This window comes from Heteronotia binoei, chromosome 6 (genome assembly GCF_032191835.1).
Source record: "Heteronotia binoei isolate CCM8104 ecotype False Entrance Well chromosome 6, APGP_CSIRO_Hbin_v1, whole genome shotgun sequence".
Taxonomy (NCBI): Eukaryota; Metazoa; Chordata; class Lepidosauria; order Squamata; family Gekkonidae; genus Heteronotia; species Heteronotia binoei.
The window spans coordinates 103,343,732-103,369,992 of record NC_083228.1 but is presented as its reverse complement, the minus strand read 5'-3'; the positions used below and the strand labels follow the sequence as shown (position 1 = coordinate 103,369,992).

General features: G+C 40.3%; 1 protein-coding gene across 1 annotated transcript in view; it reads left to right on the top strand.

Moving 5' to 3' along the window:
* GK5 (glycerol kinase 5) overlaps positions 1-26,261 on the top strand; it is a 56,743-nt gene that overhangs the window by 16,856 nt on the left and 13,626 nt on the right. The window contains exons 5-12 of the mRNA XM_060242293.1: positions 7,920-8,051; positions 9,471-9,546; positions 12,674-12,735; positions 12,813-12,886; positions 15,681-15,741; positions 17,422-17,548; positions 19,694-19,798; positions 22,530-22,624. Of these exons, the coding sequence (XP_060098276.1) occupies positions 7,920-8,051; positions 9,471-9,546; positions 12,674-12,735; positions 12,813-12,886; positions 15,681-15,741; positions 17,422-17,548; positions 19,694-19,798; positions 22,530-22,624 (732 nt within the window). The remainder of the gene's footprint in view (positions 1-7,919; positions 8,052-9,470; positions 9,547-12,673; positions 12,736-12,812; positions 12,887-15,680; positions 15,742-17,421; positions 17,549-19,693; positions 19,799-22,529; positions 22,625-26,261) is intronic.

Here is a 26,261-nt window from a genome sequence, read left to right as displayed (position 1 = left end):
AGTACCAAATTATAGTTCTATCTTCTTTTGGAAATTTTTCCATATATAATCCCAACAGAAAAGTCTCTGCAACTTTCTTGATTTCATATCCCAAGATCCTAGATATTTCTTGTTGAATCATCTGCCAATACTCTTTTGCTCTTTCGCAAGTCCACCACATATGGTAAAAAGAACCTTCATGTTTTTTACTCTTCCAACATCTGTCTGGCATCTTATTGTTCATCTTTGCCAACTTTTTAGAAGTTATATACCATCTATACGTCATTTTAAAACAGTTCTCTTTAATACTATGACATGTTGAAAGCTTTATAGAATTCTTCCAAAGATATTCCCAAGTTTCCATCTGTATTTCTTTATTTACATTAATTGCCCACTTAATCATTTGAGATTTCACTACTTCATCTTCTGTAGACCATTTCAAAAGCAGTTTATATAGTTTTGAAATTAATTTTTCATTAACTCCAAGCAGAACTATTTCCATTTCTTTTTGTTCTTTTCTTATTCCTTCAGTTTTAATGTCTTTTTACACCAAACTCTTTATTTGTTGCATTTGAAACCAGTCATATTTATTGTTCAACTCTTTCGCAGTTTTCAGCTCTATTTTACCGCCTTGCATTTTTAATAGCTGATTATATGACAACTACTTTTCTTCGCCCACTTCAGTCATTATTTTTATCACCTCTGCTGGCACTATCCATAACGGTTTTCTCTCATCACTATATTTCTTATATTTCATCCACATATTCAACAAATAATTTCTTATATAATGGTGAGAGAAAAAACCATCCATCTTTTTTTCCATAGTACACATAAGCGTGCCAGCCGAATTTATTTCCATGACCTTCCAACGCCAAAAGTTTTCTGTTTAGTAGCATCACGCATTCTTTTATCCACACTAAGCAGACTGCTTCATGATATAGTTTTAAATCTAGTAATTGGAATCCTCCTCTCTCTTTTGCATCTGTTAAAATTTTCATTTTGATCCTTAGTTTCTTCTCCGCCCACACAAATTCTGAGATCTTCCTCTGCCATCTGCTAACTGTTTGCTGTCCTTCACAATCAGAATAGTTTGAAATAAATACATTATTCTTCGTAAAATGTTCATTTTAATTGTAGCTATTCTTCCCAGCAATGACAAATTAAGTTTATTCCATTTTATCATGTCTTCATCCATTTTACGCCATAGCTTCTCATAATTATTTTTAAACAAATCAATATTCTTCATTGTTATCTCCACACTTAAATATTTTACCTTCGAGGTAACTTCACAACCCGTTAGCTTTTGTAACTCCTTTTGTTTACTTACTTCCATATTCTTACATAATTTTTTTGATTTTTCTTTATTTATATAAAATCCCGTCAGTTCTCCATATTCTTGTATTTTAGCTAACAGCAAGGGTGTTACTTGAGTTGAATTTTCATCTATAAACACTATATCATCTGCAAATGCTCTATATTTATAAGTAAATCCTTTTATTTTTAATCCTTCTATTTCTTTGTCTTCTTGAATTTGCATCAGCAAAAGACTTGTACCTTTACTAATTATCATATCTTCTGTAAGGTCTGCATTTATACATAGGCTTGCACATTGTTCAGTATATATTGCTTTTATCATCCTTATAAAGTCTTCTCCCATCTCCATTTTCTCCATAAAGTCCCAGTTTAGATTATCAAATGCTTTCTATGCATCCGCAAAAAATAATGCTACTTCCTTTTCTGGATGTCTTTCGTAATATTCTACAATATTTACAACAGTCCTAATATTGTCTCTTATCTGTCTTTTGGGGAGAAACCCTGCTTGATCTTCCTTTATAAAGTTTATCAAATATTGCTTAAGTCATTCTGCCAGTATTCTTGTTTATATTTTATAGTCATTATTCAATAATGAAATCGGTCTATAATTTTTTACATTCGTGACATCTCTCTCTTCTTTTGGAATTAACGAAATCACTGCTTCCTTCCATGTATTTGGTATTTTACCTTTTAATCTTATCATGTTCATCAATTTTTGGAGCTTTGGTATTAATTCCTCTTTAAATGTTTTAAAAAACTTAGCTGTATATCCATCTGGCCCAGGAGCCTTTCCAATTTTCATTGCATTGATCGCTGCATCAATCTCTATTCTTTCAACTGGCACATTCAATTTTTTTTTTTCATATTTTCTGTTAAGGGTGCTATTTTAATATTTTGTAAATATAGTTCCATCTTTTCTCTCTTTATTTCAATACCCTTAAATCGTTTAGCATAATATTTAAAAAATTCTCTTTTTATTCCTTCTTGATCCACCATCTCTCTTCCATCAACCACAATCTTGCTAATAATTTTACTTTCTCTCTTTTTTTTCAATTGCCAGGCCAGGTACTTTCCAGGTTTATTTTCTCCTTCAAAAGACTTTTGCTGTAATTTTTTCAAATTCCATTCCAATTCTTTATTTAATAAATGTCTAATTTGTGTTTGTAATATTGTAGTCTCCCTCATAATTTTTTCCCATTCAAATTTATTTCTACTGCTACAAATCTTCCATTTTTATCTTTAAGTACTAATTTCACATCCAATTCCTGTTTAACATAAAAAATCACTCCCCTTTTTTTCTGCTCAGCCAGGGAATAAAATTCTAATCCCAATTGTTTATTCCATAAAAATTTATAATCATTCTGTTTTATATGTACTTCTTGTAGACAAACTATGTTACAATTTTGCTTTTTAATCCAATGAAATGTTGCCCTTCTTTTTTGTGGTAAATTTAGTCCATTTACATTCCAAGATAATAATTTGTAATCCATCATGGTGCAAATTCTTTATGTTCTTCATAAAATCTATGCAGTTCCTGTTCATTTGTAATTGGGGTTCTTTTTCCCTGAAGTTCAAAGCTCAAACCTTCAGGTATTATCCATCTATACCTCATTTCATTGTCCCGTAATTTCTCTGTGAGTTTTTTGTACGTTCTTCTGTCATTTATCATTTGCCTTGGTAATTCCTTCATGATTCTTACTCTGCTACCTGCCACAATCAATGTCTTTTCAAAATTTTTGTTCATAATCTTTTCCACCATTTCTTTTGTCATATATCTTATGACCACATCTCTTGGTATATTATTTTTTTGGCATAGAATGAGTTCACTCTATACATATAGTCATACATATTTTTAGTCTCTTCAGGATCTTCCTCCAAAAATTCTGCAATTATTTTTATTATATATTCTTTCAAGTAACTCTCTTCCTTTTCAGGTCCTCTCAGACGTATCTGAGTCTCCATCAATTTGCAGTCATGGATTGCCACTTTTTCCTGTATTTTCAACAAGGTGGAATCATGTACTTTCATTCTCCCTTCTACCTCCTGCATTTTTTTAGATGTTTCCTCAGTCTCATTTCTGGGATCTTCCATATCTTTTTAATCTCTTCTATAATTTCTTTCTTAGAGGCAGTTATCTTGTCTTTCATACCTTTCATCATTCTGGCCTCCATTGCCTCTAATTGTTCCTGCCTTTTCTCCAGAGAGGTAGCCTTTGTATGGGTTTGCTTATGCTCTGACATTTAAAAACACCGAAAATTTTATACTCACCAATTTAAAATTTAACTATCAAATTCAAAAGATTAGAGCTTGCTTTTTTCCAACAAGCCTAATTTCGCCATCCTCAAAGCCTCCTAGGCTGAGATATTAATTTTTAAAATTTTATTTCTTTCAAAATGGCGGTCGCGACTTTTTACTTCCCTTTAAAAAATTCCTTTAAAAGCTTCTAATTCCAATATTGACAATAATGTCCAATAGTATTTATCCTTTCATCACCATCTCAATTATTTCCAACAATTATTAATGTCCCAAACACCTTAAAATTATTATTTTAATTTTGACCTCCTTGTAATGGCCGCCGATGTTTTTCTATGGTATTATAGTCCTAGAGTAGGCTTTTCATCTAATACTTCCTGCTTTACTTGCCACCAAATCCCGTTTTCGCTGGTAGAGAGATCTCACGATACTTGACGTACTTCCTGTGTTGACTGTGTATGCTGCAGGTCTGTGATGATGGTGCTCTTTTTTTCAAAACCGCAAGTAGACCAAACAATAAATTCCTTCTCACTTCTTAGCACTGTCCTTTAAATTTAAAAAGTCTAAATTTCACCTCTTCATCCCTTCTTCTTCCAAGCTTTCTCGATTTCCATTTCCCACCTTTTGAATTTATTCTGTTTAACTTTAAATAGTCCCGGAATGAAAGATAGTCATCTGTACCTTTTCTGCAAATTATCCAGATCCACACCAATGCCATGCTGGGAATTATTAGGAAGGGAATTGAAAACAAATCAGCCAGTATCTTAATGCCCCTGTATAAATCGATGGTGCGGTCTTATTTGGAGTACTGTGTGCAGTTCTGGTCGCCGCACCTCAAAAAGGATATTATAGCATTGGAGAAAGTCCAGAAAAGGGCAACTAGAATGATTAAAGGGCTGGAGCACTTTCCCTATGAAGAAAGGTTGAAACGCTTGGGACTCTTTAGCTTGGAGAAACGTCGACTGCGGGGTGACATGATAGAGGTTTACAAGATAATGCATGGGATGGAGAAAGTAGAGAAAGAAGTACTTTTCTCCCTTTCTCACAATACAAGAACTCGTGGGCATTCGATGAAATTGTTGAGCAGACAGGTTAAAACGGATAAAAGGAAGTACTTCTTCACTCAAAGGGTGATTAACATGTGGAATTCACTGCCACAGGAGGTGGTGGCGGCCACAAGTATAGCCACCTTTAAGAGGGGTTTAGATAAAAATATGGAGCACAGGTCCATCAGTGGCTATTAGGCACAGTGTGTGTGTGTATATAAAATTTTTTGCCACTGTGTGACACAGAGTGTTGGACTGGATGGGCCGTTGGCCTGATCCAACATGGCTTCTCTTATGTTCTTATGTTCACACCGGTCTTGTGTAGCTTTAGATGTTTAGTAATGTCCAAGAAGGTTAGGATTCTGTCGAGCTTATGTCAAACAAAAGACTCTGAAAACTTCTGCAGATGATGAAAATGCAACTCTTCTCCGGAGACCCCTCAAAGCCTCAAAGGAGCCCCCCCCCCGGGACTCCCTTTTAACCAAAGTAAATCTCAGAGTTTCCTATGCATAACTTGGACTAATCTCTGACTGAGGAAAGTAGGCAGTAGGCATTAATTTGCCTTCCACTACCTGAACAGCAGTTCCAGCCTTCTCCCTTTATGAGAAGCAGCTCAGCTCAACATTTTCCTACTCCGGAAGTCCCTCAATTGCACACTGTCTTGACATTTTCAGTGAGTTATCCACCACAACCCTAAGATCTCTCTCTTGATTAGTCTCTGCCAGTTCACACCCCATCAACTTGTATTTGTAGCTGGAATTCTTGGCCCCAATGTGCATTACTTTGCAGTTGTCCTGTATGTTGTCCCTCTGCTTTTCGTTATCTCTTATAGCTAGGGCTTCTTTTTAGCAGGAATGCACAAGAACACAGTTCTGGCTGGCTTGGTGTCAAGGGGATGAGGCCTTAAATGCAAATGAGTTCCTGGTGGATTTCTTCTACAGAAAAGCCCTGCTTATATCTCTCCCTCACCTCATCCATTTTGTAGATTTCCCAGCTCTCACGTTACAGCCAGCTCTCACGTTACAGGGGGAGAGGCAGTATTTTGTTTGTTGCTTTTCATTCCCTTCCATTTTATAAATCTTACCAATCTTGACTGCTGTCCAAAGCCAGAAGAAGAAAAGTTTGCCCTCCCATTCTTTCATATCTTTTGTAGAAGAAAACATTAACAAATCCTAGAAATTTTCAATAAAATGGTTGCTTCGTGTATTTTGTTTTAATTTAAAACTGCAATAGCATGCAAACAATTATTTGGAAGGTTGTTTACATCAACAGGATCTGTAGTGAATAAATAAGCCTCACGTCTAAGTAATTATGCAAAGAATCAAGCTGTTAAACTGGTTTTATTAGTGATGCAACAATGCTAGGAATGTGTGCACTGATGTGGATAGCCCAGGTAAGCCCAATCTCAGCTCTTGGAAGCTAAGCAGAGTCGACTCTGGCAAGAACTTGGATTGGAGACCTCCTTGAAATTCCAGTAGTCAGGGGGACAGGGGCATGCTTTATTTAGCCATCTCTCTGAATATCCTCCAGGCCCCCCAGTAGGGGTCAATCACTAGAAGTTGCCATGACTTCTACGTTCTCTCTCTCTCTCTCTCTCTCTCTCTCACACACACACACACACTCTCGCTCTCTCACTCTCTCATCTGTTTTTCTCTTTCCCTTTCTTTCTCTTCTCCTCCCCACACCAAGCCAATGCCCCCCCTTCTTATAGTTTCTGTCTCCTCCCCACCAATTTTGCCTTCTTTGTCTTTTTCTCTCTCTGAAGCAAATCCCCCTTTTTCTCTCCCCCCAGGCAACCTCTCCTCCTTTCTCTTTCTCTCAGGAAGGCAGGTTGCCAGTTCTCCGTGGGTTGGGAACCCTTGGGCGGGAAGGATCAGGCAGCGTGGTCATTCCTTCCTGCAGCTTTGGCATTGTCTTTATGGGTGCAGGAAGGCTCTCCTGCTGTAGCTTCAGCGGCATCCTGCTAGCTGCAGGGAGGTACCTGGTGGCAGCCCCCGGAGCATTTTGCAGGTCATGGAGAGGCTGCAGGAGGGACTCAGTGGTAGCAGTGGCAGCTCCAAGAGCATCCTGCTGGCCATGGGGAGGCAGGCTGATGAGAGCTTGACTGTTGTTTGCACATGCACAGACAACACTTTTCATTGGGGATGGATTTAAACCTCCCAGTGGGGTTTTTTTTTAATGTTTTCAGATTTTCCTGCAAACATGGGAAGTGCCCCAAGCAGGAAAACCTTTCTATCCTCCATGTGTCTCTCATCTGAGGAAATAAATATCTGCACATAGAGGACATGCTGAGAATTAGATATATAAATCTCTCCCTTTCTTTCTCTTCTCCTTTTAATATCCTTTCTAAGCATGCATGGTGTCAAAACACCTTGGCTACATGAATTATCTCATAATAATATGAGAGACACATCTTTGCTCTCTTCCCATGGTTAGATGCAGCTCAGCACATTCTTATCACAAGAAATGACATTAATTGTTTCAATAAAACATAAATACAGCATTTCACATAGACAAGGGACTGTACAAATATCTAGGATTTAAGGCTTTCTTTCCTAGGCTTCACATTTCTTTTTCTCTTACCCCACCATTAGCTAGACAGTCGCAAAATGCCTCACTGCTTATAGCTTGTACTTAATTGAACACTACAATGCTCAAACTAAGAAGGTGCTCTCCTTAGGGTGAGAGCAGGCCAAGTAGGGTAGGGCATTTTCATGTGTGTGTAAACTGCCGTCAAGTCACAGTGAACTTAATGGCAACCCAGTAGGTTTTTCAAGACAAAAGACTAACAGAGTTGATTTGCCATTGCCTTCCTCTGCAGAGTGACCCTGGAATTCCTTTGTGGTCTTCCATCCAAATACTAGCTAGGATTAACCCTGTTTAGCTTCCAAGATTTAGCTAGCCTGGGCCATCCAGGTCAGGGCATTTTTAGAACACCTTAACTGTGAAGTTGGCTCTTTATGGGAGCAAATTTTCCTGGAGCCTGGCTATTTAAGACTTTAAGAGTTAACAATAACCAGTGTTTTGCATTTTGCTTGGAAGCAGATGAGTAGCCAGTGGGGTTTTGTTGTTGTTTTTTGGTTTGGGTTTTTTTATTTTAAGGAAATTTAGATATCCACTCTTCTTTCTGCTATCCCATGCAGGGCTTGCTGTATGCACATTTTTATTTTAAAGGTTCTTTTGAATGTTGTGTTATGTACATTTTCCTTGAGTGCAACATTTCTCATCACATAAATGATGTATTTGGGTAATTTTAAGCAATCTTTTTGACCAAAGCACTGCAGAAGACTGCCAGATATTTATACAAATAATCTTTGTTTGGCACAGGTAGTCCATGGTTTCTGTTCAGTGCTGCACTTTTTCACTCGGATTGAATTGTTTTTGATGGCAAGTACACTTACTTTCACAACTCAACACATACCTTTAAGGATGGCTTGGGTTTTACAACATATACCTGAGGTAAGCATACCTGTTGTCCTGTTGTTATCTATGCTAAATGCTGTGTTGACTTTCCTGTGCTTCCAGATGAGAGAAATGTAGTCAGGCAGGGCTGGCTCGCCCACTAGGCAAATTAGACATTGGCCTAGGATGCTGGGAGGGAGGCACCAAATTGGGCTCTCCCCATCCAGCACCCAAGACAAATGCCTAAGTTGTCAGTTTGGTGTAGTGGTTAAGTGCGTGGACTCTTATCTGGGAGAACTGGGTTTGATTCCCCTCTCCACTTGCACCTACTGGAATGGTCTTAGGTTAGCCATAGCTCTGGCAGAGGTTGTCCTTGAAAGGGCAGCTGCTGTGAGAGCCCTCTCAACCCCAACCACCTCACAGGGTTTCTGTTGTGGGGGGAGAAGATATAGGAGATTGTAAGCCGCTCTAAGTCTCTGGTTCAGAGAGAAGGGTGGGGTATAAATCTGCAATTCTTCTTCTAATTCAGGGGTGGCCAACGGTAGCTCTCCATATGTTTTTTGCCTACAACTCCCATCAGCCCCAGCCATTGGCCATGCTGGTTGGGGCTAATGGGAGATGTAGGCAAAAAAACATCTATAGAGCTACCGTTGGCCACCCCTGCTCTACTGTGATGCCTGCCGAAGTGGGTAAGCAGGAGGCTGGCATTGCTCCTCTGAGCATGCTATGGGAGCGAAGCAGAGGGGAGGGTGCTGGCTCGGGGGTGCCCCTGCAGTGGGGGACAGCGGGCAGTCAGTCCGCCTGGGGCGCCATGCACCCTAGGGCTGGCCCTGTAGCCAGGGGTGAGAGAGACCAACTACTTAGTCCTTCCTTTCTCTGTGTATGAGGCAATGAAACAGCTTGTGCCTTGGGGGAAGGACTGTGACTGACCTGAACCATGTTATGAGATTGTTAGTATGAGTTATTATATTGTTCCATTGATGTAGAGTGAGTTTTACTGTAAACTGCCTTGGATCCCACTTCGTGGGAGAAAGGTGGGGTGAAAGCATTTAACAAGGATCCTCTTTCTTGATAAGTGTAAAAGTTTAATGTTTATTATTCAAATATTAATTTTAAAATGTGTTCAATGGGTCTTGTAATTGGCACTGAAATATTGTGTTTTGTCCTGTCCAGCCTGCTGAAGTAATTGTTATGTTGTATGCTGAACATTTTTTCCCAAGCCAAGAAATGAAAATAGCCTAAGAAGTAGTGTCTTTTACTTGGATAATCAGGGTGGTCTTGTAGCAGTAGAAATTTTGATTACTTTCTAACCCCCTCATCACTGTGTAATTTTACTCCCCCCCTCTCTACCCCCTTCTCCTTCTCTCTCTCACTGATGGCTCAGTAAACCAGTCTTGAGCTCCTGCAGCAATTCTTTTTTTCTCCAGGTTGCATACTTAACCATCTCACAATAAAATATGGTCTGTTTATTTTCAGGTGGAACAAGCTGTAAAAGATGATAATTGCTGTTTTGGGACAGTTGACACGTGGCTATTGTATAAACTCACCAAAGGTGAGAATGGTAACAAATAGAAAACACACAGAGAGGAGAGAAAAATTGCATGCCCAGTTTGCCTAAATCTTAGTTTTAATAGCTGAGAACCGTAATTTCATGCCACTGCCACTTCTTCCTGATTCTTTTCTCTTTTAAAGTACTGTAAGCTTGCTTCACTGAGGCCGATTACATACGCACATCTTACTGCAGATTTTCAGAGCCATAAACCTTTAATCTTAACTTCAGATTCTGTACCTATCTTACACACCATTCTTTTCCCCCTGGTATATTTATTCTGCAGCTACAATTAAAAACCACACTTTTCTAAATCAGGGTGGAATGTCACTTATGATGTGTGGGGGTAGTGTCCAAAGTTTTTTTTTTAAATAAATATGCAAATCGCCCTATTACATTTGCACAGTAGCACCCAGCAAGCACCTTCCATTTAAATCCTCATGGTTCAGGTTTTGTGCATGCACTTCGCATTAATTTGTTGAATGAAAGGGAACAGAAAGGAACTCAGGCAAAGGGAGGAGGGGGAACTTGATGTTGAAATTGACAAGACTTTTTTTTAAAACTGACAAGCAGCTGTGAGGACATTTTTGATATCACAGCGCACAAAGGGATTCTCTGCTGTGTTATCAGCCAGTGTGAAAAATGGGAAAGAGGCACATTATCTCATAATATGGAGGAATATGTTGAGTGTACAGAATGTACGATAGAACCCACTGACATTGGCGTTGAAAGTTGTAATGGTTGGCAATGTGTGTATGTGTGTGTGCATATACACATGTGGGCCTCTGCAAAGTTGACTGCAACTCCACCAGGGTAGAGGCCCACATGTCTTCACAGCTGCTTGTCACTTTACAAAAAAAGTCTTGTCAATTTCAACATCCAGTTCCCCCTCCTCCCTTCTACAAACTGCTGAACTTAAGAATCACTTTGGATCAATCCATTTGGAAGACAGAGTGCAATCAGCATAGGACAGGCTATTAAAAATTCCCAAGGTCATGACCAGTGTGTAGGATCAAATTAGAGACTCACAAAGAGAAAACCACACAAATTTGCAAGGAAGGGCAGGCAATTAGTGTTACTGTGCAGCTGTGCTAGGGCATCAGCAAAAATACATACAGCTCCCCCCCCCCCCCAATTTAGCGGCATAAGACTAAAAAGAATTCTCCATGGCTTCTGCCAAAGGACTCCCCCCCGCATACAAATTGCGTATGGGGGAGGAGTCCTTTGGCAGAAGCCATGGAGAATTCTTTTTAGTCTTATGCCACTAAATTGGGGGGGGGGGGGAGCTGTATGTATTTTTGCTGATGCCCTTGCACAGCTGCACAGTAACACTAATTGCCTGCCCTTCCTTGCAAATTTGTGTGGTTTTCTCTTTGTGAGTCTCTAATTTGATCCTACACACTGGTCATGACCTTGGGAATTTTTAATAGCCTGTCCTATGCTGATTGCACTCTGTCTTCCAAATTGATTGATCCAAAGTGATTCTTAAGTTCAGCCGTTTGTAGAAGGTCCATGTGGTTCAGCTCCCCTTTTAAGAAGAAGAAGAAGAAGAAGATATTGGATTTATATCCCGCCCTTCACTCCAAAGAGTCTCAGAGCGGCTCACAATCTCCTTTACCTTCCTCCCCCACAACAGACACCCTGTGAGGTGGATGGGGCTGAGAGAGCTCTCACAGCAGCTGCCGTTTCAAGGACAACCTCTGCCAGAGCTATGGCTGACCCAAGGCCATTCCAGCAGGTGCAAGTGGAGGAGTGGGGAATCAAACCCGGTTCTCCCAGATAAGAGTCCACACACTTAACCACTACACCAAACTGGATCTTAAATGTTAGGCCTCCAGAGATTGCCAAAATGGTTCCCCAAAAAACTTTTCTTCCTTTAAGAATATGTGAAACAACCTTGATGTGGGAGGCGAGTGACCTTTGAGGATTAGCACAAGGTGGTGGAATCCAATGGAATCAGTATACAATTGAATTAGCTTTGGCTTGGAAGTGAAACAAGGGGGAAATCAGTACAAAAGCACTCTCAGAAAACCTGGGGAAACAGTGACCAGAAAGCAAACTGAGTGCTGGAGAGAGGAAAATCAATGCAGAACAACAAAGAAAACTTAGCAGACAGTGAAAGTGAGGGGAAATACCCATGCATAATAGGTCTTACTTGTATTTACTTCTTCACAAATTCATTGTTAGTTTCTAACTACTTATGCATTCTTCTAGTACTGTCCTGTCAGTTTTACTTGGAGCCAAACTAGATGTTATGGTGATAGTTACGTTGGTTTAGTCATGTATCTGTCCTGTTGGCATGTGAAGTGGAGACAGGAATAGGGGTCCAATACAAAAGGAGTACTTGGGGCAGGGATTCGGAACTCACCTGTTTCTTAGCCTTTCCTCTCTGTGGGCTACCATCCAAGGCAGCTTTATTTATTATTTTATTTTATTCAGCTTATATCCGTCCCTTCCCACAAAGCAGGCTCAGGGTGGGTTCCATCAAAGAATTAAGCAATTAAAAACAATGAAGAACAAAAATAAAATTACAGTATAAAACAATTAAAATACAAACTTAAGAAACTCTGCCTCAACAGTTATGACCCAGAGGTCCATCAGACCTAAAGATTGTTCGAGTTGTGGTGGGGGAGGCCTAATAGAAGGTGACATCCGCTATCAGTATTGGAGCTAGACTGAAGGAGGGAGGAATTCAGATGCCACTTCTGATTTAAAATCACCTCTCCACTGCAACTTCTTTCATAATAGGAAGGTGTATGATTAAACTAATATGCTGTCATGTCTAGTTTGGCCTTCTGGTTGTAGCCCTATGGACAAAGAGGCAGTCATCTCTAGAATTCAACATACCCCTGTCAGTAAGCAAATGGTGGATGGAAGCAAGGTAGTAATTGATGTAGTATAAGAATATTAATCTGATGTGGATCTTTATACTGCAAGTTAAAAAAGTTTCTTCTGAGAAGATTATTATGAATAAGCAACCTGAATATTAGTGGGGAGGAGATAGGAATGGCTTCTTGCACAGATAAACTGAGCAATATATAGATCTCCAAAGCTGCGTCTACTGATGGTCAATGAAAACTTCTTTTGCATTTTGGGATACCCAGTCTTATTTGTTCTTTTCAATTTCCAGGTGCAGTGTATGCTACCGATTATTCAAGTGCAAGTACCACAGCATTTTTTGATCCATTTAAGGTATTAGTTAACTATTCAAAGCTATTCTGGTAATTACTCTGTACTGCTTTTTACCTTTTTTATGCATGTGATTTCAGCTGCAGTGGAGTGTGGTTCTTGGCAAGTTATTTTCCATCCCAATATCAATTTTTCCTCCAGTGAAAGACACAAGGTGAGACTAAGACCTAAGTCTAGTGAATGTGTGTGTAATTTTCTTTGACAAAAAGCACAAATGTTGACACTTCTATAAAAACCTATATGAGAAAAAACCTTGTCCAAGTCTGATTCAAAACAGAATGTGCCTGTTTTTCACATCCGTGCATTTATCAAGGCAAGTTTTTGAAAATGGGGGTGGGGGAAAATACTAATATTTTTAAAGGTAGTAGCAGCCCTCTAATTGCCTAGTCTGATCTCATCAGGGTTGTCCATGGTCTGTACTTGAATGGGAGACCACCAAGGGGAACCAGGGCTGCTGTAAAGAGGAAGGCAATGGCAAACCACCTCTGCTAATCTCTTGCCTTAAAAACCTCATGAAGTGGAACTTCATGGTGAAGGAAGGGCAACAGCCTGGCCAACCTTGTCCTGACTTCATCTATAGACTTAGAAGGCAGGTTTAAGCCTTTATGTACTTTGTCCTATGCAAGAATGCTGAGGGATTTGGAATGTTCTGCCCTTTCACCTCCTTCCTGGAATGCACATTTGGGGTAACAAACTAAGGTAAACATCGGGCTCATTATTCTGCATGTTATTAGTCAATGATTGTGTACAGAGGAATGTATAAGAATAAAGCAACGCAACTACTGGCTCAGAAGAGCAGCACAGACTGGACAGATTGGTGCGATGAACATCAACCCTGAGTTGTGTGACATTCCTACAAGTGGTGCCTGAACAGAGACCCCTCTCATCAACGCCTGGAATAGGCCCCTTGAGTGCACTCTGTCATTCTAAACGACCCCTTCATTGGTCCTTTGCGGGTTCTGGCACATTGTGCTCGCCCAGCTAAAGATGGCATGGCATCAGGGTCTCCCAAATCCGATTCCCAATTTTAATCTCAGCCTCAAAAGGGAGATGGTGAAAGCCACACACCCAGACAGCTCGTGATGTCACATGGGGGGATGTGAAGCATCTAACTAATCCAGCTTAACAAACGTTGGAAGAGGCTGGGAGAGAGCCATCTCCAGAGAATTTGGTGGCTGCTGTTTTTGCAACTCACAATGAACAAACTTTGTTGTTTGTGTTTATGTATTTTGTCTCCTGTCAAGGCTATTAGTTATGGAAATGGTCTTCAGTTTAATATTTGGGAATGCTTAGCTAACATTAACAACGTTTCACATTTTTGTTTGACACAACACTGATTTACATATGTTATTAGGAACCTGTCTAATTCCTGTTTGCAAGGCTCCAGGAACTGATACAGCTCTTGGTAAATGTTTAAATGAATCCCAAATCTCTTATGCAACTTTACCTAACTGGGGCATTCCCACCTATAAGCTTCCAGTGGATGCCTTCTCTATATACCCCATATGTGGCTAACCATGAAAATCTTACTTGTGCACAGATGGTAAATTGCTCCCACCATAAGCCATTGCACGGTTGCTGGCAAACAGGTGCCCCTTTGTGGAAATGTAATACAACAATTAATGTAACCAGTAATTATGGCTCTAGTCCCTTATCACCTGATTGGTTTTTCTCTTGCTTCCATTGAACTTTTAGTTATATTCCTGCTAATATATCTCTTTTCTGTATGTTGTTTAAGTCGCCTTGCTGTGGTGTTGCCTCAAAAATCCTGGCTTATGGAATCCTCTGCCTCAGGCATTAGCAGAGAAACTGTCCCCTTAGACTCTACCTGTGATTCTTCTGATATGGCATTATTATCTCAAGCTGAATATGTGTCCCTTGCTGCTTCACTCATTGGGGTGCCAGCCTTATCTGTTATTAATCACAGAACATTAAGTAAAATTGCTTGCAGCTTAGCAAAAACTATTAATTCTACCTCCATCGCCTTGGACGCTTTGAATGCAGAACAAATGGAGCTGCGGCATGCTGTTTTAGACTATCTGTTCATCCTCCACCACCAAGGATGTGAATCATTGCATAATATGTGCTGCTTCAAATATCACTGACAATTCTCAAAGAATAAACCATCAGCTCGATAACCTACAGCAGTTGGCTGCTTCTATTCATAAGGACATTCTACCATCCTGGTGGGAAGCACTATGGTCTTGGCTGCCTACAGGATGGTTGGGCACTTTGTGTCAATGGGGTTTGGGAATGTTAGGACTAGCTATATAGGTGTGTTGCTTTGTACAATGCTTGCCTTCCTTATGTGTCTTGTGTACAAGAATATGTAAACCATCAGGAGAAGAATATACCTTGCAAGCCAATCATGCATATGTATTAGCAAAACAATTGGAACAATACACCCCTTTAATACAATCGATTCCAGAGAGTGATGGTGAGGGGTCAGAATGTTTATGATACCCTTTAAAAAAACCCAGAAAAGAATGGGATGAAGGAAGGGCAACGGCCTGGCCAACCTTGTCCTGACTTCATCTATAGACTTAGAAGGCAGGTTTAAGCCTTTATGTACTTTGCCCTATTCAAGAAAGCTGAGGGCCTTGGAATGTTCTGCCCTTTCACCTCCTTCCCGAATTACACATTTGGGGTAACAAGCTAAGGTAAACATCAGTCTCATTATTCTTCACGTTGTTAGTCAATGATTGTGTACAGAGGAATGTATAAGGATAAAGCAATGCAACCACTGGCTCAGAAGAGCAGCACAGACTAGACCGACTGGTGTGATGAACATCAACCCTGAGTTGTGTGACATTCCTACATCATGGAGCTGCTATGAGTTGGTTGTGGCTTTGACAGCACAATTTACTTTTAGGTTAATTATTAAAACTTAGTTTCTACAGCTTTGTTAATTACCTTGAGAAAAATAACCATTAAACTTTTGATTATAGCCACAAGTTTGGATTGGTTGATGCTGAAATATTTGGTGAGTCCATTCCAGTAACAGCTTTGGTGAGCGAATACTTTTTCTGTTCTTTCTCATATATATATATATTTTGTAAATTAACTGTGAATTTTATTTTTAAAAGAACCATACACCAACACAAAACCAGATTTTAAATAGTATAGCATAACAACATCAATTGAAATTAAATATGAAAAATAATACGTAAAATTGCATAGCAAAAATAGAAGATTTCATTACAAAGGATAACTTCAGCATAAACTAAAATCAAGATGTACAAAATTCACAGTTAAAGAAGTTACTATAGGTTCTTATCATTGACTATATTAGAGCATTCATGATGATTCAATAAGTACTCTAAAACTGGATACCATCCAGAAGTGAAATATGAAGACAAAGTGGGGTTTTCAAGGGATTTAATGTTATCAGTAAGTATGACTAAAATATATAGATCCTACAGCTTCTTGTACCACAGAGAGGGTAGGTGTTGACACAGATTTCCAGGTTTTTGCTATAACAGATTTGGTTGCAAACAAAGAAAGGAGACCCTAGAAATTAGAGTATATGAACAGAGTGTAGAAGATTTGTTTAAAGGTTTGCAGCTGTACTTCAACAATGTTGGAATGAAATAGTGGTGATTGCCACATAGGGAGAGTTGCACCACATAATTTATTCCAATTTATTCCAGTTGAGTTGGTATGGCAAGGGCTTTTTTGAATCTTCATTTAAAAGTACACCATACAGAGCTGAAATAAGATGTTTCAGGGAAAACTGAGCCACCTTTTTAGTATGCATTCAAGCCCCATAAAAGGTTGCTTAAGGATCAAATGCAGATTCAGACTGGAGCATGGGTGTGATCTTTGGAAATACTGTATCCAAGGAATCCGGAATTGTAATATACCTTCTAATTCTGCTTTTGTAATTAGTTTTTGGTTAGATGTGATACATTGTAGTGTCATAATGCTAGCTTTCTTCCAATGATGAAAATCAGCAGTGAGAAATCCAGGTGTTGGGAATCACTTCTGGTTTATAAAGGGGTGAAATCGACAAAGTAGCGGTAGCTTTCTCACTTCCTTTAAAGAGAAATATTTAGATTATATTGGCTACAGATTGAAACGTGTTAGTCTACATGTTAGAATGGAATTTCAAGCTGCAGGTAAATTCACTTTCATTCTGTCCTGTCAGGCTAAAACAATCTGCTTGGAGTTCTTTTGATACTAGGGTAGAATAATAGCTATTTTTATTCAGTATCATTGGTCCCTTGAAACATCTCATGCTTGTTCTATACATTTTTCTTTTGGGGAGGGTGGGGGTGGTGATACACTCCGTAAAAAGTCTGCTATGAAAATGTTATGATGCGACATCACCCCAGAGTTGGAAACGACTGGTGCTTTCACAGGGGACTACCTTTACCTTTTTAATTTTTGTTTCTGTGTGTGTGTCTGCACCTGGAAGTCATGGTGATCTCTGGACTTTCTGCCCAGGGCTCCCCGAAAACTAGAACCAGCCCTGGGTTAGCTCCTGCAAATTCTGTTGATTGCAGCCTTCATACCTGATGTTGTTTCCAAGGATGTTCTGGACTATTTGTTGTTGTTGCTTTTTCTTCTGAAAGAAAGGAGGGATGAATATTCTAAGTTAACAAAGAAATAGTCAGTAGTTTCCTGTTCTTGTACTGTCATCTAGGCCACTGATCTTTACCAGTTTTCCATTCTACTTTTGTGTTATAGGTGGCAGACCAACAGGCAGCCATGTTTGGAGAGTGTTGTTTTAATCCAGGTGATGTTAAGGTTACCATGGGGACTGGCTCATTCTGGGATATTAATACTGGAAGCAGAGTTCATGTATCTAGGACAGGTAAGCTTGTATATTTGCATACTGAGTTGGTGGTTGATAGAAATTGAGGACACTTTCATTTCTAAAATTTTGCCATAATGTAAGGAGGGTCAAAGGATAGAAACGGCAATATATGAGCACACACCGTTTAGTCTGAGAACTAAGGAGAAACCTATTACCAGAGATTAGGAGTTAAACTTCCTGTTTAAAGACTACATATAGTCTTCAGCTAGAGCAAAGGGAAGGATAGCTTAGGAGAGGAGGGAAAACTTTAGTACTGTGTCTTTATTTCTTATACTTTTTCACTGGCATTATTGAAAGTAAATGTTTTTAAACATGCCTGTCTTGTACCCAAAAGGAATAGTCAAAGTAACTGGCTTTTTGATGCAATTGTTAAGTGTATGGACTCTAATCTGGTAGAATTGGGTTTGATTCCCCACTTCTCTGCCTTCACCTGTTGGTATGACCTTGGGTCAGTCATAAATCTCTCAGAGCTGTTCCTCTCAAGAGCAGTTCTTGGGAGTGCTCTCTCAGCTCCACCTATTTCACAGGGTGTCTGTTGTGGAGTGGGAAGGGAAAGAAGATAGTAAACCACTCTGAGTGAAGGGTGAAGTATAAATCTAATCTCCTTTTCCTTCTCTTCTCTTCTTCCTCCTCCTCTTCTTTTTATGAGGGATATTATTTCAGACAACTGTGCCTCCTTGGAAGGGCAATATGAGAAAATATAGCTGTTGAAATTCCTGTCAATTGATATAATAAAGCAAACCTGTGAGCGAATCCTTTCCTCTCACACTGGTCCCCACTCTGTCTCCTTAGTCCTTTCTCTTCTTCCTTCTGCAGGGTTTTGCCCAGAATCTATCACAAGAGTTCTTGAATAAATGCAGAAGAAGCTTTAATGAAAAGAACATACAGAAAACACTTGTAGCATGTATACATAAGGCCTCTGCCTTTGCCAAAACAAAGTTTACAATCCAAATAAAGTTTACAGGTTAATGGCTCATCACTCCTTTCACCTAATTCTCCCACACAGAAGTGTTTGAATTATTTCTCAGGCTGCAGTGTTACTTTCTTCAAGGTCACATTCCAACTCACAGACATCTTTCATTGGTACCTATCTTCCATTACTGGGAAGACAACATTAGGCCCTGGCTTCCCACCATGGCTTACCCTCCTAGTTGGCCTCCCTTGTTGCATAACACCTTAAAAATATAAAGAACCTATATAAGGGTTGGTGAATGCTGATATTCTAATACATGGGTTAGTACAGACATAAATATATGTGTATAGATACATGTACGACCACAGACAACAATACAGTTATGGATATATAAATACACTTTGGATAACTGGCTCTCCATCAGCAATGACAATACTTGTTTGGTGACAATAGCTAGTTTGGTGTAGTGGTTAAGCGTGTGGACTCTTATCTGGGAGAACCGGGTTTGATTCCCCACTCCACCACTTGCACCTGCTGGAATGGCCTTGGGTCAGCCATAGCTCTGGTAGAGGTTGTCCTTGAAAGGGCAGCTGCTGTGAGAGTCCTCTCAGCCCCACCCACCTCACAGGGTGTCTGCTGTGGGGGAGGGAGATAAAGGAGATTATGAGCCACTCTGAGACTCGGAGTGGAGGATGGGACATTAATCCAATATCTTCTTCTTACTATTAGGAAAATCAGCAAACTGTTTCCAACCCACAAGTTTGAAACAAATCCTTGTCAGAGACTTGTACCTGACACCTTCCTTTTGTACTGTCTCCCTCCTCTTCCCACTTTTTTCTCATACACAGTTCTGTTCTTTCTGTCTACCAGTTTCAACACTGCCTTCCTATGATTTCTCTATTTTCTCTCCCCCACTCTCCACTGTCTCCCCAGCACTTTCTCCTTCCTCAGCATGTTGCTTTCCCAGATTCTTCAGTCATGCAGAGAATGCCTAGGCCCAGATCCCAATGCATTGGTTGCTAGGCAACCCATATTGCCAAATGAAATCTTATAGGTTGATGCAGGATCTCAGCTGGTGCTCTCTATTTGGAGTTTGTTTCTTTTTTAAATTTCCCACAGTTGGTTAGTTTTGGAATTTTTCTCCAAATGAATGAACAGTTAATTAAAGAACATTTTCACTTCAGAACATTTTTTGAAGGCCATTTAACAATTGTTGTTTGTACTTTTAGGTTTATATCCATTGGTTGGATGGAAGATTGGGAAAGATCTAACCTACATAGCAGAAGGCAATGCTTCTGATACTGGCAATGCTATAAAATGGGCTCAGAACTTAGGTGAGTAGCTTTCGGAGCCTATAGATAATGTATGCTATAAAATGCCATCTATGACTGTAATAAGCTTCCAAATAATACGATATGCAAATTTTTCTTTATCAAATTTCAACATTTTTTACATTTGTTGATTCTGAAGCCCCTTGAAACATCAAATTGTATCAAAATTTTAAAATAAATATTAATTAATGAAAACTGTTCTTTATTACAAAACAAACTGAAAAATTTGTAGTGTAAACGTATGTGGCATTCATCCATTCTTGTTGGATGAAAACATTTTTTTAGGTTTTCACTTGTTGACACTTTTGTGCCTTTGAGTAGTTAGATTCGAATCCAGGAGTACCTTAGAGACCAATAAGAGTTTCAGAGTACAGGCTTTCAAGAGTCAAAGCTTCATTTGTCATACATGAGTAGGAGTGGAGATCTCTTGGCCCTATTCAGTCGCACAGTATAATCAGATGTCACTGCTGTTTCCTTAAAGTGGCTGATCAGACAGCAACATCTGCCTCCCAGTATTAACTCATGGTAGCCCCCCCCCAAAAAAAATCCTTCTTAGAACCGGATTATTTTGTTACCTGCTCCTTTGAGGGGGGTTTTTAGTTCTCTGGTTTCACCTCATAGTTTTCTCTGTCTGGATAAATCTGCTGCGATATTAACCAACTTCTAGATGTCTGAAGGCTGTCCCAGAGCAAAAGGAGCCTCAGACATCCGGTTTACGGTCACCATTTTTTTTATTTACTACTTAGCTATATGCACATAACCGCATAACCACATCATGTTTTAACCTATGTGCATGTGCATATGCGCATAATGCACATAATAGTGGAGGGGAAAAAAGAACTGCATGGTGCTGTCATGTGGACGGCAGACGACGGTTTCACCATGGAGTGATTTGATTCGCAGTATGGCAGTCTGATCGATAATATCTGGAACAAAGATATTCGGAACAGAACCGGGTCAGTTTAACATGGACTTAACATGCTATATGAACAGGGCCCTTGAGTCTTTTTTTTAAAACCACACTCAGAAGGTGGCAGGGGTGTTGTAAAGAATGCTTGTAAAGATGCAAAGGTACAATGTATATTGCAATCAACTTGATTAGGGAAAATGCTATATAGTGAGATAAGAATCCTATATCCATAATGAACTCTTTGGGGTTCATTGTTCTGAACTTGTAAATTAACTCAGGTTCAGCAATCTTACATTGTGATTTCCCCTTGATGTTTCTTTGTTTGAGGTTTGCCACTCTTAGGTCAGTAATGGAATGATCTGAAAGATTAAAATGTTCTTTCACTGGTTCTTATGTGTTGTGGCTTTTTATGTTGGATTTATGTCCATTTATTATTTTGCATGGTGGCTGACCCCTGTTTGTCTGATGTGGAGACTGGCCCCACTGCTGGACATCCTGATGGAATCTGTTTTTTTCTTTTACCACTGTGTGACACAGTGTTGGACTGGATGGGCCATTGGCCTGATCCAACATGGCTTCTCTTATGTTCTTATGAAGTGCATTGCTGACATTTGATGGCATATATAATGCTGGAAGATGCACAAGTGGATTAACTTCAGATAGTGTGTCTGGCACTAGGTCCAGTTATTGCGTTGTCACAGTGGATATGGGGACAGAGTTGGCATACTGATTTTTAGCAGGAACTTAGTCCCAGAGTCCATGTCCATCTTTGGAAGATATCGCTGTGGGTTAGAAGTTGTTTAAGATTAGGAAGCTGTCTGTGGGCAAGAAAAGGTTTGCCTCCCAATGCTTGTGAGAGAGGAGTATCATTGGCCAGTATAGGTTGTAGGTCATTAGTGATGCGGTGAAATGGTTTGAGGCAAGAGTTGTATGTGACCACTAGTAGTGTTTAGTTGTTGTTTGGGTCTATCTTGTAGCAAGCTATCCCTTGGTATCTTTCTAGCTGTGCTAGTCGGTCTCCTTACTACATCATATGGGTACCATAATTCTAAGAACGTCTGTTGTAGATCCTGCAGATGTATCTCTAAGGGATTGGTACAGAAGTGGCTGTAGACAATGGACTGTTTGGTGTGCTTAGGTTCATGACTAGAGGCATGCAGATATGTTTGGTGATCAGTAGATTTCTGGTATAAGTTGTTTTTTATGCTTCTATTATGTATTTGTACAGTAGTGTCTGGAAAGTGTCTTTATTGTATGATTGGTTCACAGTAAAGTTGATGGTAGGGTGGAAGCTGCTGAACTTTCTTCAGTGGTTCTTTCTCATGATTCCAAATGATGAAAATGTCATTAATAAATATCAGGTACAAGAGGGGTGTTAATTGATAGGAGCTGAGGAACTGCTGCTCTAGGTTAGCCATGATAATCTCGGCATACTGTGGTGCCATGTGGGTACTCATGGCTGTCCCATTGAGGTGAAGGAATAAATCTTCACCAGATCCTGAAGTAGGTGTGACTGAGGACAAACTGGCAGAGCTTGGTAGTGAGGTCTGCCATGGTGATGACAGAGATGATGTTCCTAATATCTTGTAGTTCATCTTTGTGAGGGGTGTTGGTGAATATAGTTTCAGCATCCTTGGTGGCCAAAATAATGTCTCCTGGAAGACTGTTAACAGACTGTACACCAACTTGCTTGCATCCATTTTTCTGCCTTTTGAAGTAGGCATCCCCATCCACCTTTCCATCCCAGTGCCTGGGCTGTAATGCAATGCTGAGGAAAGGATAAGGATGCAGAAATTAATCTGTGTGTCTTGTATGGTTTCACAGATCTTTTTACCAGTGCTGAAGAGACATCCAGAATGGCATACAGCCTGGTGAATTCAGGAGGAGTTTGCTTTGTTCCATCTTTCAGTGGACTGCAGGTAAAGCTAATATTTAACTTCCCAAAATGTATGTTGGTCCATTGGAAATAAGTTTTGTTATCTCTGACTCTTTTCATAGCGATTAGACCTTATACTAGAGTGTATGTTTGTATAATTCACATAAGCAAAGTTTTGGATTTTCTGCTGGTATGCTTAAATGGTTATAATTATTTTAAAAGCTCCCCCCCCCCCCAATTTCTGGAGACAGATTGTTTTACTGAAATTCAGTCACTTTAGAGATTTATGCCAAATGTGGAATTTGCTTTCCACAAGAAGCTTGAGCCACTCTTCTTACCCACTCAAATGTTAACTTAAAAATATGTTTTCAGTTGGGTTGCCAGGTCCCCCCTGGCCCATTGGCAGGGGATGAGGGACTGAATTGCCAGACAGAACCAGGGGGGAAAAGGGGGCACCCACCCTGGGCACCATCAGGGAGGTCGCCAAATTGGCTGCCCCACCCACCGATTTTCTCCTCCCCAGGTCTGTGTGCACAGACCCAGGGAGGGCAACCCGGTGGCATGTGCCACATCCTCTGAGGTGAGGATGGAGCAAATGCTATGGTGCCACCCCTTCCCTTATTCTTTCCTGGGTCTGTGCACAGACCCAGGAAGAAAAAAAGGAACAGGTGCCTGTAGGGGGCAGAAGACTGGGGCTGCTTTGTCGGGGCAGTGGGCACACACCCCACACCATTTTTTTTAGTAGGGGCGCCATTTTTTTTTTAGTTTTGCCCCCACTCAAGAAAATGGGTATATCCGTCCCTGTTACCAAATCCAGGTGAGAAAAATCCTGGAGGTTTGGGGATAGAGCCTGGGAGGACAAGGATCTCAGTGGGGTAGAATACCATAGAATCCAGAATCCACCCGCCAAAGCATCCGTTTTCTTCAGGGGATCTGATCTCTGTAGTCTAGAGCTGAGCTGTAATTCCAGATGATCCCCAGATCCCACTTGGAGGCTGGCTCTTCTAAGGTACCTTCATATTCTGAATAGTTTTTCAGAGTTTATATTCTCAATAGTTTCCCCCCCCCCAAAGTACTGTAGTGGTAATCATTTATATATTGGTAGGACATACAAATGTGCAGAGTTGTAAAAATATGGTCTGATCCTTCTTCACTTTGCTTAAAAACAGTATTTTCTTTTGATGTCCCAGCAATCAGTGATGTATCAAAGTATTTGTTGTCATATTTTACTTTTTCCTGAGGACTGAATGTTGCAAGGACATAAGATTCTGCATTAAACTAATCATGGAATTTCCCACTTCGGTTGTTCACTTCTCCCCACAGGAATAGGACAGGGAAACATGTGACCCCAGGGGCTTCAGTTACTATCTTCTTGGTTACAGTTCCCATTCTTTTGTTGTGAGGCGGGGGGAGTTTCTCATTTTTTTCCTCATTAATTATTTGTGAGAAAGCAGGGCTTTTTTTGCAGCAGGAACTCCTTTGCATATTAGGCCACACACTCCTGATGTAGCCAATCCTCCTGAAGCCCTGTACATTCCTGGAGTATTGGCTGCATCAGGGGTGTGTGGCCTAATATGCAAAGGAGTTCCTGCTACCAATAAAAGCCCTGTGAGAAAGAAATCCTTTTTAGTTATAATCCAAGATGAATGTCACCATGCCAAATCAAGCCCACTATAACTGATGATCATCAATTTGTCTTTTGATACCTTTTTGTGCATTTTGAGGCTCCATTCATAGAAAGCTGCTACTCTTGTTCATCCATATACTTGTATATTGGGCTTCTGCTTGCTTTCCTTTTCCAGGAAAAATATACAGTCGAAACCACACTGGAAATTTGCTTATTCACTTCATTTATATCCTGCTTTTCACCACAAATGGGACCAACACGGCTTACTTTATTCTTATCCAATTTTATCCTTACAAAAATCCTGTGAGTAGGTTAGAATGTGACTGGCCCAAGGTCACCCAGTGAGCTTTCATAGCAGAGCCTGCTTCCCTGTCTTATATTCTACACTGACATGCTTGTACCATTCAGTCATTGAGTGCATTGTGTTGTTGAACTACAAATAATTTACAGTTTCACTCTTTTAAAAAAAATAGTTGTCTACAAAATAGAAAATGTTGTTTTCCATGAGTTGCATCTTAGGCATTGTGAGTGGATCTGCACCCAGAGAAAGAGACTTTTTAACCTCCTCGTTCCTGGTGCAGCTCCCTGTGCTCCCCATTAGAGCCAGGAGAACTGAGCAGAGAATGGGCCATCACTAGTATGGGGCAGTGGACAGTGACAGCTTTAGCCCTTTAGGACCATTTGTTGCAACTATCATTGCTTAAAGGAGAATGGCTGAGACTGGCAGTCAGGTGAGGCCCTCCCCATAAACTGGAAACATCCACCTGCTGGGTTCTGATCCCAGTAGCCAAATTCCAGGGAGGGGGGAGATGGGACAGCTCTCTGTCATTAACCCTAAGAAGATGGGGTGAAGCTTTGCATCTCTGTTTGAGATCTGTGGGGAACTAAATGAGGGCAAGCCAGATGAAACTTATTCCAGGCAGTTACTGTTTGAAAATTCATCTTATTCTGAGACATGTCTTACCTATGTTGGACAATCCTACTTAAGATGTAGGCTTTCAGTCTGTAGATTCTTGGATGCCTCAGATAGCACCTATAATGTTCTCTATCTACATTGGAGATGCCTTTAAAAATGTTTGAAAACTGCAGTTCAAAATGCAGGGACCAGGTGGACTGGAGCAGGTCACATGGACTACTACTGGATGTAGTGAGGGCCACAGACATAGTTATGTGTGGGCTGCTGGGACTTAAGTGGAGAGGGTGTACAACCTCCACGTGGTACAACAGCCACATGGAAATTAAAACTTCTCTGACTGAATTAAAACAACAAAAATTACAGTCCTACTAGATGACTGAATGTTGCTGTGACGGACTCAGGCAAGTTAACCTGGAAGCTGGGAACAGCCTTGAAATGATTGGCTGGGTCGCAGCTATGGTAACAAAAATACAGCAAACTGAGAGATGCTTGGAGGGACTCAGGGTTTTAGAGTCAGTTCAGTTAGAGCTTAAGTACTAAACTGTGAGGTGAAGACTGAGTACTTAAGCTAAACAGTTGTTGTGAAGTAACTGGAAGAAGCTGAGAACAGCCCGTGGGGCTGAGTTCCTTGGGAGACGGAACTGAAATAAGCTTCTGTCTGTGAGACAGTATGTAGTCAGAAGGGGGTCAAAACCAGGCACCTTCTGTGAGGAGGAACTATCTCAGAGGATCTGTCAGCACAACAGGGCAGACTCTAAGAACACTCAAAGAAAGGAAGACTGGATTCTGGTGGCTAGAGGGGAATCCCAATATTCAGACTAGAAATCTAGCTGGGTAGGTCACACAGGAGTGAGGGGCTGGAAATAGCACTCAGAAGGTGTGATCTTGTATGCGAGTGTGTATGTCTGTGAGGGAGAATTCATCTGGCACATATCAGGAGTCCTCAGTGTGAGCAGCAAGGAGTGAATGACAGTTTATTATTTTTATGATTTGAGAAGGCCATACCATAGTGACTGCAAAGTGTTCCCAATGCCAATTAGGCACTGCCTGCATGTCCAAAGTTCCTATAAATTAAAAAAAAACTGCCTGTTTATATTTATATTTGTTCAGCCTACCAATCTCTGTGTTTAGAGATTA